Source organism: Zootoca vivipara, chromosome 6 (assembly GCF_963506605.1).
Source record: "Zootoca vivipara chromosome 6, rZooViv1.1, whole genome shotgun sequence".
Classification (NCBI taxonomy): domain Eukaryota; kingdom Metazoa; phylum Chordata; class Lepidosauria; order Squamata; family Lacertidae; genus Zootoca; species Zootoca vivipara.
The window spans coordinates 58,074,108-58,087,025 of NC_083281.1; the positions used below are offsets into that span (position 1 = coordinate 58,074,108).

At 50.3% G+C, this 12,918-nt stretch overlaps 1 protein-coding gene across 2 annotated transcripts; it reads right to left on the minus strand.

Annotated features, from left to right (window-relative positions):
• Positions 1-94: 94 nt before the first annotated feature.
• On the minus strand, positions 95-11,221 carry GAS8 (growth arrest specific 8). 2 transcript variants are annotated; one of them, XM_035118596.2, is made up of 11 exons: positions 11,133-11,221; positions 10,479-10,577; positions 9,251-9,448; positions 8,428-8,634; positions 8,192-8,246; positions 7,245-7,450; positions 6,497-6,664; positions 5,607-5,693; positions 3,771-3,980; positions 1,249-1,314; positions 95-673 (listed from the first exon to the last, which is right to left on the minus strand). In XM_035118596.2, exons 1-11 carry the CDS (start codon positions 11,133-11,135, stop codon positions 524-526), a joined length of 1,449 nt encoding a protein of 482 aa, XP_034974487.1. In that variant the 5' UTR covers positions 11,136-11,221; the 3' UTR covers positions 95-523. The 2 variants fall into 2 exon arrangements, with proteins under 2 accessions (XP_034974487.1, XP_034974488.1); XM_035118597.2 differs by lacking the exon at positions 11,133-11,221 and adding an exon at positions 10,897-11,108.
• Positions 11,222-12,918: the final 1,697 nt, after the last annotated feature.

Sequence of the window (12,918 nt, forward strand, 5' to 3'; positions counted from 1 at the left end):
AAGACTGATACTTGTAAGCCTCTTGCTTTTAAATTGGAGATGCCATGAATTGGGTCTGGGTCCATGACACACGTGTGCTCTACTGATTGGGTAGGGCTTCCCTCAGTTGCTGGGGAACATGAGTGGGGAGAGGGCTGCTGCACTCACGTCCTGATTGTCGGCTTCTCAGAGGCATCTGCTTGGCCACTGGGGAACAGGAGGTGTGGAGGACTTTGGAGGCTCTAGATAAGGTGGGATTAAGTAGTTCAGGGGCTCATTAATCAAGAAGAGGATGGTTTTCAAGTCCCCAAGCTCTGCCTTGATGTCGGCAGGAAAGAAAAAGGGAGGCTTTGCAGAGAGTGAGACCGAATAGCCCACCACAGGGCCTCTTTAATACAAATGAGGGCTGGAGCAGATTCAATCTCTTTCCAGGGGCCTGCTCTCTTCCTCCCTCCCCTCTACGGCCACAGCAGGAGCGGGACAGTGGCTTGCTTGCACACAAGGCTTAGGCTGAAGGCATTCCAAAGTATGATGTCAGGCTGTGCTACGTGGGGGTTGAGACAAACCCAGCAGGGCCCTGGCCCAGCGTGTGGCCGATGACGGAGGTCTCCAGGGGCTTGAAGCCCAAATTGTCCAAAGGGATCCCAAAGGCTGTGAGCTTGGCCTCGTACGTCCGCAACAAGTCATTGTGGGCCTGCAATGGGAGGCAATTGCAGGTTGAGGAGAGGGATCAAACATCATATATCATAACACAGCCACCTAAGGCAACTTCTCTTGTCTATGCTCTGGTAATAGCCAGCGCAATGCACCCATGGCAGTGGCAGCTGCATCCATATTTCTCCAAAAGGATGCAAGAGAGCAGGAAAAGGCCAACTAAAATGGTTGCAGGCAAGACCATCTCAAGGAACAAATGCTTAGAACAAACTTGTTAACTTAGAAAAATGGGGCTGAAGGTGAATACGATGCAACTTGGTAGGTCAGATGGAGCGGTGGCTAGTACAACATTTGTCAAACCCATCAGCTGTTCACAGAAATGGGTAGGCAGTGGGCATTAGAAAAGACAGAGGAAGTACTTATTGGCATAAACCTATGGAACTCACTGCCACAGGATAGTGAATTCCTGCTAGCATAAGTGGCTTTCAAACAAGCCAACTGCTAAGGAAAATATATTTCCTTCCTGGGTTGTGTCTAAAGAGACCTGCTCTCTACATTTTGCTCCAACAGACATTCAAGTACATTTATAGGGCTCTCCTCAGCTGGAGCTCTTACCTTGCACACTCTGGCTAGCTCATACTGCAGGTCCTTGATGGCATTGTTTTTCGAATCCAGCACATCCTGTGAAGGAAGGTTGTTTGGGTGTTAACACATCAGGCAAGGGAACTGGCCCACAAGGGAACTAGTCAAGGCCCAGCCAGAGCTTCTGGCCATTTCTTAATGGGCCACGACAGGCTTATGCAAAGTTAGGTGCCCTTCTGCAGCACAGTCTTGTGCTTGGCTCTTTCCTTTCTGCAAATTCTGCACGCTGAATGTCCTAATCTGTCTGTTGTTGGCTTCCATGATTTCATTAAGCAGTGCCAACGTATTTCCAAGCGTCTCTACGGCCATGAGGTTTAGAAACCTACTTTTACAAAATCAGGTAAAACCCGAGAATCTCACGGGAACTGAATCACAGTACTGCATCCCACACTTGGAGTGCTCCACTGTGATTGCTTTGCCATCTACAAACAGGAGCTAATGCGCCTCTTGCCTCCCTGCACAATTTCCTCTTTGTGACTCAAATTAAGGCTCATCTGCGTTGCCCGCTAGTAATGGGAGATGAGAGCTGTGGGCTGGCATTTCTGCCACCAGGCCATTTTTTGCCCTATTTGGCACAGGATCTGGTGCTACAATACCCAGGGAATCCCCTATGGACGTGCCTCCTGTGCAAGCAGCAGCTGAAGGTAGGAATGTGGGAGGCCTGGTGGAAGGAGCAGCTGCCTCTGGGAAGAATCTCCAGTTACTGGCGCCAGCCGTGCTTGGAATGTGGAAGCCGCTAACTAAGCCCCCTTCCCAGGCAGGCCAAGTCATGGGAGATAACTTTGTTTCCATCCCATCAGGCATTTTAGACACTGGACAGGACAGGAAGCCTGAAGAGTGAGGAGGCCACAGAGGTCCCTATGATGGAGAACCTCCCTTGGCTCTTGGGGCTGGAAACACAGAGGGGAGGGGCCCTGCCAGCATGATGGGCAGCCCCTGCTCCCCAGAAACAACTTGACATGCCAGGGGAATGCTTTGAAAGTGCAGATAGCCTTGCTGTGCACCAGGGCGCTGTTAGAGAGAACCCAACCTTAGCAAAGAAAGCGGGCAGCTAGGAAATTGGCAACCATGGAAACCTCATGGAGTGGAACGGGTTGAGAGAAAGCTGTGTGGCAAGAGGTCCCCAAGCCACGCTTGTGTGGCTAGAAGATTCTGACAGTCCCAAGTGGCCACAGGGAGAGAAGGGAGGCAAGGAACCGAGAAGGCAGCCAGGAGCTCATTCTCTCTCTCCCTTTCCATCTCCACTGGAGACTGAGCAGCAGAGCAGGAAACACTGCCAACGAGGGCACATTGCTGCTTCAGTTCTCACAGTTCTCATGCTGCAAAGGGGCATGTGTGCTCTGTGTACTGAACGGATTCTGGGACCAGAATAAACGGCACATAGGTTCAGCAGATCTGCATGTAGAATCTCTTCCAACTCCACCAGCCAGAGGGGAAAAAAAACAAGTCTCTGAGCACTGGAACTTCCCCATTCAATCTGGCTCCTGCAGATTTCCCCAGGCACGGCACCCTCATGCCAAGTGTATTCCCACAGCCAGAAGGACAACAGACACTTGCTGACTGATTGTGCATTCTATGTCCCAAGAAAGCACCAAAGAGGCTCAGGTCAGATAGGAAGGAAAAACATTCCCCTGTGGAGCAATTCACCCCACCACTGGTTCAGTCACTGTTGCGAGGGTCCCTTCTGTCCACAGTACTGCCCATGTGACTGACTTCTATAGCTGCTGCTGGAAACAAACACCTCCCAGCAACTTCTAGCCAACCCGAGGCAACTAGAGGCCAGTTGTGTGCATGTGCATTCAGAGCCTGCTTGGCAAATGAAAATGTTAGTACAGTGGTACCTCGGGTTACAAACTTAATTCGTTCCAGAGGTCCGTTCTTAACCGAAAACCGTTCTTAACCTGAGGCGCACTTTTGCTAATGGGGCTTCTGCTGCCGCTGTGCCACCGGCGTGTGATTTCCGTTCTCATCCTGGGGCAAAGTTGTCAACCCGAGGTACTACTTCCGGGTTAGCGGAGTTTGTAACCCGAAGCGTTTGTAACCTGAGGTACCAGTGTACATGCTCTGATTGCTTGGAGGGCTGAGGCAAAGGCTCTTTCATGCTTGTGGGCCTCTTGTGCACAACTAAGGGCAGCTCCTCTGAAATACTGTGCAGGCTACATTTATTAATTGCCCCTTAATGAGAGGGAGTGCTCAGAGAAAAACTAACTTCCCCTTGTCAGGTTGGGTAGAGTCTTATTATAGGATGGCTCCCTACACTTGCCCACACCTTGAGCCCCTGGCAGCTCCCTTTTAGCCAGTGCACCTTTTTCATGTGCATTGCAAAGTTTTACCTAGATCTTGCCTAATCCAAAACAGTGCTCCCTCCCAGCAGCAAGAAGGAATCTGACCAATTGTTCTCATCTGGCTTGGGGGTTGTTTGTTTAACTGAAGGGTATTAGAAAAATATCTATAATCCATCTATATAAACCCCATGGTGATTAGGAGCACAGTACCTCCAGCTTGCGGGTGACCACACTGAGAGCACCGGGATCAAGGTTGGTGGCAGCCAGGACCTCGTTGAGCTGCACCTCTTTCTTCTCCAGGATGTTGGAGAGGCCGAGAAGCTTCCGCTCCAGCAACAAGTTCTTAAAGCCAGTTTTCTGCTGCACCTCGTTAATGGCTTTGGTGAATTTCTGGTACAGCTCATCTCGCTCGTCCTGCACCTGTGCAGAGACAACCATCAACCCCAGAGTCAAAGAGAGCACTGCTCTGAGCCTTGGCACAGACTGGGTGCTCCATGAAGCCTCTGAACCAGATACTCTGTCAGTTAATAATGGGCTTTGGGTTTTGGTGTGTTTTGCTTGTCCACTGTGAGCACACGGGAAAGGCCTGGAGATCAGTGGTAGAGCACATACTCGGCATACAGAATGTCCAAAGTTGCATCCTGCACATCTCCAGGGAGGGCTGGGAAAGGTGAAACCTTGAGAGCCACTGTCAGTCAGTGCATAGACCAGACTGAGCTGCATGGACCAAGGGTCTGGCTGTGTATTTAGGCAACTGCCTATAGTCCTAACATTCATGTGTAAAAATATTCTTCCAAAAACAAAAAGCCAGCTACCCAATGACAACAGCTGCCCACCCCCCTCTGTCACAAACCAACACAGATGAAAACGTGTTGCAATTATTCCAAAAGTTGGGACTTTAGTGAGTCACAGAGGGAGGGGCAATGCAGAGCTCTGAGGCAGCCCTTCAGGCTATTAGGGAAGGCAGTGGGAGCTGGAAGACAGGGCTGGTAGTGATCAGGTTTTTATCAGTTTTAGCAGTTAAAACCTCTTGCATTGTGCTATATATCCTCTTGCATTGTGCTATATATATGGTGGGTGTGCGTGCGTGTGCGCACCATGCAAATGCCCACTCACTGCCATGCTGTGCTCCCATATGCTGACCTTTGTCAGGAAGAGTCAAGCCCCTGTTTTCAACCCCCAGCCTTGCAGCAGTCATAGAGGGCAGCTCCACAGAGGAGCCCAGCCCACTTGCTTGTCTCCTCCTCAGGAGTCAGAGAACTGAGGAATCTGCAGCAACCTCTTTCTCCCATTTCAGGAACAAAAACAGACCACCCGGCAAGGCATGGCAGACTAGGCCATGGGCTTTAAGCCAGCCTCAGGAGAGCAAGAGAATGATGCCTTTGGGGACAGAAAGGCCTCCTTTCTCTCCCAATGCACTTTGCAAGGATCTGTGGGGGAGGGGGGAAGGGAGGCATCCTGACCCAATTCTTGTTAGTAAGGGATCCCCTCATTAAGATAGGACCATGGCAGCCAGTTTTCAAAGGCAGCTAATGAGGTCTCAGATCAATGCTGAATGGCATGCAAACCTGCCCCCATATCTTAATGAGTTACACTAAAAAGAGCCCCTCCCCCCCATTCCCCCTTCTGATGGGAGCTGCCCCTCTCCAGTATCACAGTCCCCACTTTTTAAAGTCATACTGATGACTAGACCAGCCCAGCAGTAGACATGCCGCTGTTCAGACAAACACAAAGTCCAGCTGCTCAAGCAATCCAAAAGAACCGCAAATATTTACAGCTAATTGGGAAATGAAAGGGAATGTCCATTGCAGGCAGTTTGGGCTCAGACTTCTCCATCTGCTCTAAAGGTCTCAACAAAAAACACCCAGGACCACAGAATTCTCAAGGCCCAATGGATGGTGGGTGGTTGGGTATATAGCCTCTCTACTGGATATCTGTAGAAAATGAGCCCATATTTTTCATCCTGTCCCGCAGCCCACCCATCAAATCCAACCCTCTCCAACTTTTGAGTTCAGCCACAGCACAACAGTGATTTTTGATCCCTACCCTGATGAACCTTTGCTGTAGCACTTCATGTTCCCACTGGAGATCCTTTAATTCCTTCTCGGTGGCTTTCAAACGGGCACGTGTGTGCTGGAGAGGGAAGAGAAGGAGGTTAAAGCAGCCGCACACAGTTCCTAGGGCACAGAAAGGACTGATGGGTTTTGACCTCCAAACCAGACAGTGCAAACTGTAAGAGTGGGAAAGTATGATGTTCCTCTATCTGCTCCACAGGGACTGGGCATCATTCAAGTCCCTCATCCTGGAAACATCAGCTCGGAGGTCCCTTGCCCCCCAACTTCCAGCATGTTTCATGATCCTTATGGCCCCCTGCCTTCCTCTTCACATAGTAACTCAATGGCTCTGCAGATGTATTTTGAATGTAGTTGAGACTATTTTTAATTATGGCAAAACTGTTGTGTATTCAGATACACCAACAACTTTGGTGGAGTGTGCAGCATCAGAAGGGAACAAAACCTAAAAAGAGATCTCTGGTTGTGAGTACATGGCTGCATGTAAAATCACAAAACTCTCATCTTGAAACACTGATAAAAATAAAAAGCAACGTGCTGGACAAAAACTAGAATGGAAGGAGCACTAACATTTGTCTAAATGACCACTGTTAGCACTGAAGGACATCACAGAAAGGGTGGTGCCTGTTTTACACAGTACAAATTTCCAAACTCTGGAAATAAAGGGCACATGAGAATAGAGACTATGCAAACTGCTACCAAGAGTGGAAATAAAAATTTGTGGCATGAAAGTGGACTGGTGCAGAAATGGCCCAGTGCTGTTCACACCAAACTAGCAGTGAGTCAGTCCTACTAAGCAACTCAGATTTCATTGGCCAGGACACTCAGGACGGGACCTGGTGAATGCAGAGCCCTGGGACTCACATGCAACATGGCCTTGTCCTTTTCATAGTGCGCCAGTTTCTTCAGCAGCTCCGCCACCTCTTCACGGGCTCGTTGCAGTGGCTCCACCAGCCTTTTGTTTTGCAGCAGCACTTCAGCCATCTCCTTCTCCAGATGCTCCTCCCTCTTCTTCATCTCCTCCATCTGCTCCTGTACTCCAAGACACACACAGAGAAAGGAGGCTGTGTATGCCTCAGGTCCTCAAAAACAGGCAGCAAGCCCCATCCCACCAGTCCTGACCACCTGTCTGGAACATGCTTACTCAAACCTCCCACGGGACCCACCACCACCAAGGCAAAGAGAAACAGCAGCTCTGAATCACCTGAGGATAACCAAGGCTGCACCCTGACACATTTGACTGGCCCACTGAAGTGAATGGAACAAATTTCCAAGCAAAGAAGGTCAGGGTTGACATATAAGATATAGAAGCAGGCTTTCCCCCCAAACCAGAATGGTTCGCTTCCCCAAATGGGAAACACGTGACCTTCAACTACAACAGGGGTTGGTCCATAGTGAGAGGCACGAGAGAAGAGCTTCAGAACTCAAGGTATCCACAATGGCAGAGCAAACAAATGCAACATGTAGTGGCTCTAAAGCAATGGCAGTACAGAAATCAGCCAAAGCAAAACAAAAAACAAAACACAGAAAGCCCAATGAACACCATCTGCTCAGACCTTCCACTACCAACAGGCTGATTTGGGGGTGGTGTCGTGTGGTGCATGTCTTTTACCTTGAGGGTGTTGATAAGTGCCAGGTTATTAAGAGTGACATCGTTGTAGTAGTTCTTGATGTCGCTGAAAGCCTTCTCATGATTCTTCATCAGTGTGTTGATCTGTCCATTCTTCCTCTCCTCAATCTCATGGATTTCAGTCTTCCTGCGCAGGTCTAGCTCGTCGCGTAGGACCCGCATCTTCTTCTCATACTTGGCCTCGATCTCTGGGGAAGTGGCACCCAGGGCAGACTGAGTGCTCTACTAGGCAAACAGGTGACAAGGCTATGCATGCTATCTGTGGGCTGTTGCTCTATGCTGTGGGGAAGAGGAGATGGGGCAAAGTGTTCTCCAGCTCCAACAAGAGGGCGAAGCAAGACTCTAGGCTGACTGGAGAATGTTGTCACCCAAAGGCACTGGAAATGCTCAGACTATATATAAACAACTCTGGGGCCCATGGAGCCTGGAATTCCCAGCAGAGATGGAATTCATAGAAGGCCTAGCTGCAAATGGCACTTCTGTGCCTAGCTATTTTGACACATTTAATTTGATGAGGAGCTTAGAACTGCTGTCATGTTCCACCTTATAATGCATGTGGCATTTCAAGTAAGCCTCAGGCCCCTCCCTCGGAATGACTGCAAAACAGACAGGAGCTGGCATGCAAGACAGGCCCTACACAAATCTGTGCTCTCTATCAAGCTGCTACTTAGCCTCATTTACACACAACATAGGGCGGACTCACAAGATGGGCCTTACACACCATGGCTACAAAGTCACACACATACACCTTCCAGAAGAGTGAGACTGTGCCATAAGGAAGCAGCTCCTTTGTCACTGCATGTGTATGAGAAAGGGCACCCAAGTGATAAAGTGACACTGTGGCCCACTGATCCTTGCCTGGGCACAAATATAGCCTTCCCTTCCAAACCCAAACCCTTCAGCTTTTGGTGGCGAGCCCCAGAACTGACCTTTCACCTGCCTCTCAAAGTCATTGCGCAATCGTGTTATGTCTTCTTGTTGTTTCTGCCAAGATGATGATACTGGTTAGTGACATATGTTGCATATACAAAGGCCTACTCTTCCTAGCTCAGAAGCAAAGCCAAGGCTGGTTTGCTCTGGAGGAACAACTGAGGTTTAAGAACGCCCCCCTCCTTCCCACCCAAGCCCAGCCCAGCAGCCAAGTCCGGCATCACTTCAGACATACCAGCCGAAGGTTCTTCACCACCATCTCGTTGGACAGCTCCTGCTCCTTCAGCTCCACTTTCAAGGTGCGCATGTCTTTACGCAGCTCCATCTCCTGGGACCGGTGATCCTTCTGGGCCAGCTTCATAGACACCGTGCTCTCTGCCTTCAGCTCTGTGATGTTGTTCTGGTGTTCGTACAGCAGGTGCTTCACCTTCTGCTTGTAAACCTGAGAGAAAAGGAAGACGAGGCAGGCGTTGGCCCTCATCGGCCAAGGTACCCTACTCTCTTTTGCAGAGGCCCAAGTAAATGAGAGGCACTTGTGGCTACTCAGGGGAAGGGGATGGAAGTCGGTTGAGGTGCCCCAGCCAGGGGTGCCAGACCAACCAAGCTGGTGACCAACTCTTTCTGCAGCACCATGGCCCCAAGTTCATCAAGTATCAGGAACTGAAGAAGATTCAGGAGCATGTGAGCCTCTATGTCTTTATGCCAAAAGAATAGACCCTTCCACTGCCGTAGCCATTTCCCCACTTCCCATCCACAACATTGGGGGGCTGGCCAGAGAGCATGTTTCACAGGCAAAAGGTTCCTAGTAAAAGGTTGTTGGGAAACCCAGTCAGATGGGCGGGGATATAAATAATAAATTATTATTATTATTATTCCAATGGGAAATGTTTTATTTTACTTAAATACATACTCCATACAAAGTAGCTCATGTTTTTATCACTCACCTGTCAGGGATGCTTTAGCTGTGATTCCTGCACTGCAGAGAGTTGGGCTATATAACCCTTGGGTTTCCTTCCAGCTCTACAAATCTGTGATCTGTGAAGTCCACAGGCTCTTACCTTGATTTCCACCTGGTGACGCTCTTCAGCTTCCTCCATCTCGCGGTCCTTGTTGCGCAGTTCAGCCTTCTTCTCATCCAGCTGCCGCCGAGTGATCTCCCAGAAGGTGTGGATTTTGTCTCGCTCCAGCTGGAAGTAGTTGCGTTCTTCCCGCTCACGGTCCAGTTCCTCCCGAATGCGGCCCATGTGTTCCTCCAGCTGCAAAGCCAAGAAGAGGGTCAGTCAACAGCCAGGCTGGAGCCGAGATAAAGGACTGAGGGAGCCCACCATTGCCACTACTGGCATTGTGCCTTTTCTGACTCAGTGAATTCCGAAGCTTTTTCTTTTTCTTTTCAAGCCAAGGCTTTCCTGTGAACTGGCATAAGAAACATGGCTAATTCCAGAAAGGGTGCAACTGTTTAATTTCAGAATGCACAATAAATAGGTGAACAAATTATCTGGTTAGAGAAAGGCTTGGCTCCACGAGTCTGTTGCTTTCTGGAAGTGGATAAATCAGCTTAGAATGTTTAGGGCAGTTTTTGCCAACCTGGTACCTTCCAGATGTGCTGGTTGTATCTACCATCAGCTACACTGTTGGGTATGCTGGCTGGGGTTAATGGGAGATGCAGCCCAAAACATCTGGAAGCCACCAGGATGGCGAACACTGTTCCTGTGCAATATTCTCACAATACCTGCACCCAAACTATAAAATGGAACTGTGAGCTTAGCTATACTGAAGAGGTGTCTAGTTTTGCTACCCTATGGAATACATAAGGGTATAGTACGGAACGACATGGACCCCTGGCAAAATAGTGGCTTCTCCCAATGCTGGTTCTCAGTGCTGTAGTGAAGTGTCAGAGGGATGGAAAGAGTGGACCTGCAACAAGCCAGCTGAGAGACTGCATGACTCACACTTGGTCTTACTCCTAGCCAGGAAGGTCAGAGATAATGAGGGTAGGCCAAGCACCCCATACATCACTCCACCCCAAAATAAGAGACACCTTGATCATTCTCTAATGTGATACAAGCCAGGGGTGGGAAACATGGGTGGCCTCCAGGGTGTTGCTGGACTACAACTCCCATCATCCTGGGGCTGCCAGGAAATGGAGTCCCCTAAATAACTCTAGGTAGATTGGTTTCCCTGTTGTTGGCAATAAACCACTTTGCATTGTAGTTTCTATTTCCCATTCACACATTTTAAAGAATGTGCCCTCTCTGTGTTGCCACTGCAAAGTGACCCCCTTCTCACCTGCTCTTTGGTCATGCCCTCCGGGGAGACAGCATCCACCACAGGGCTTTTTGCACCTTTCTTCTTGCCGCCTTTCTTTTCTCCTTTCTTTTTGGGAGCCTGAACAAACGTGGTAGTGGGGGAGAGGACAAGAGAGGAGAGGAGAGCATCTTCAGTGTGATGGATGAAGTGGGGAGCCAAAGGAAGGAAGGAGGCTGTGAATTCATGCTCATAAACCCTTTGGGCAATGATGAAGTGCCGTTTTCTCTAGGAAGGGGATCCACGCATCCCTTCCTCTCTCCAAAGGACAAATGGGTTCTGGCTGCCAGCACCTACAGTATTTGCCTGTGCAATTGCTCCATGGCGTTGAGGAGGCACACTTGTAAAATAGGGCGGGGGCGGGGGTGGGGGTGGGGGTGATAGTGAGAGCAGAGCTTACCAGGGCTCAAGGCTTATATCAGGGCTTACTCTTGGCACGCGTAAGGAAGAGTGACGAAGGAATGAGTGCCCCTGAGCACGTGCAGAGTTCGGTCTGTCGCTGAGCACGTCCAGCCCCCGCTCTTCCGGGGTGGAAGGTCGGGGCCTCTTGGTGGGCAGGAGCCCCAGCACCGCCCCGGTTTTGGGGGAGCCCCCCGGAGCCCCCTCATCGCAAGCGCGCCCCGCTTCCGGCCTCACCATGGTGGCGACTGAGACCCCTCTCCGGCTGCTGCCCAGGCTCGGAGTCGCCGCGTCTCCGAGCAACCGCCACCCCGGCCTCGCGAGAGTTCCGGCTCCGCCGGGCCCGCCCCTGGCAACGGGCCCCAGCCCTAGCAACGGAGGCCCAGAAGCCCCACCCCTTGCCCGTTGTCAGCCTCATCCTCGCTTGCAGCCCTTGGAAGCTGAACTGCTCCGTCTTCTGACTTGGGAATAAGCCCTATGGGACTCTATGGGACTTACTTCTAGGGCTGGGAAATGATGGAGGCAGACCTTGCCAGTGATGCAGCAAAACAAGGAAGGTTTTATGACTCAATTGGCTACGACGACGACAATAGCAATAAGAATTCATGGAGGTTTAGTAAGCGCAGCTGCCCACCACCGCAGCCACCTCTGCGGGTTTCCTTGCAGTTTTAGGTGGTGAGCTCTGTGGGAGCAAGGAAGCTCCCTTCGCCGCCTGTCCAACCCTACAAGGCACCAAGGAAGATGGCACAGTATGCATAAATGTATAAACAAGCAAGCAGGCAAGTCGTTTTTATTGCTTTTAATCACAGGCCATTGCAACAAAATACAGTGACAGGAATAGGACAGGTATCAAAACATTAGAGGTTTAGATCAAGAAATTACCTGGACCATTTGCAAATGCTTATAGTAAATATTTGCCCATTGCTGATTTTGCTGCAACTGTGCGTTAAAACTAGGGGACCTCCTGGCAGTGTTGTCTCCTGCTTGCATTGCCTTTATCCACTGACTGTGTGTGACTGGGGCTGATGGGAGCTGGAATCCTGAAACATTTGGAGGGCCACGGATTCCCCATCCCTGCCTTATGCCTCCCCACCCTCTTGAGTAACCACCAATTTGAGTCTGGGATGCTGGAGGAGCTCAGCCCAGAAAAAGGTCCACTGAGAATGAAGAAAATGCCTCTGGGTATGTGCAGAGCACATTTCTTTAACCACTAGGTAACCTGTTTCTCAATCCCAATCTGAGATTAGGAGGGGCTATCACCAAGGTGGTGGTAGGGGGGATCAGGAGGAGGAGCAGAAAGTGTCTGAGCCAGGAAACAGGATGATGAGTGATTCAGGCAGAGGCAACGAGAGGAGAGGCAGGTGGAGTCCAATTACAGGCCTCCTCAGCTTTGCCTGCTGAGCTCTCAAAATTTGTTTTAATCTCCAAGGCTGAAACAATGGCCTCACATTTAGCCTTGACCCCAATGGCCTTGTGTTAATTACCCAGAAGCCCCATCCTCTAGCTAAATTGCTTGGTTGCCCAGGCTAAGAGGCTTCCCTTCATCAGCTCTGTCCACCTGTGCACCCCTAGCCCACTGGGGGTTGTCCGTCATGGCATTGTTCCCTCCGGTTCTGATGGTAGAAGCTATTTGTGTATTGTACACAGCATGGGCCACTTTGACCCCCAGAGAGGCAGCTCTAATGCTCCTGCATTAGCCAACCTTTCCAACCTGGATTAAAGCTCCCATCAGCTCCAGCCAGCAGAGCTGCAGGATGCTGGGGGTTTATGGGAGCACAGCTGTGCTGGCTGGAGTTGACAGGAGTTGCAGGTCAAAATATCTAGACTAGAGGATCCAAGCTGGGGGGGGCTGGTCTTGACCAGGCATCCCCAAACTGCGGCCCTCCAGATGTTTTGGCCTACAACTCCCATGATCCCTAGCTAACAGGACCAGTGGTCAGGGATGATGGGAACTGTAGTCGAAAACATCTGGCCGAAGTTTGGGGATGCCTGGTCTTGACCCTAAGCGAGTGACATTTGTTGA

Excerpts from the sequence above, each read along its gene's own strand:
- GAS8 (XM_035118596.2), bottom strand. Across the intron at positions 9,449-10,478 it reads AGGGCATGACCAAAGAGCAG|CTGGAGGAACACATGGGCCG; the intron begins GTGAGAAGGGGG and ends TTGGCTTTGCAG. Across the intron at positions 8,635-9,250 it reads GTCACCAGGTGGAAATCAAG|GTTTACAAGCAGAAGGTGAA; the intron begins GTAAGAGCCTGT and ends CTTTTCTCTCAG.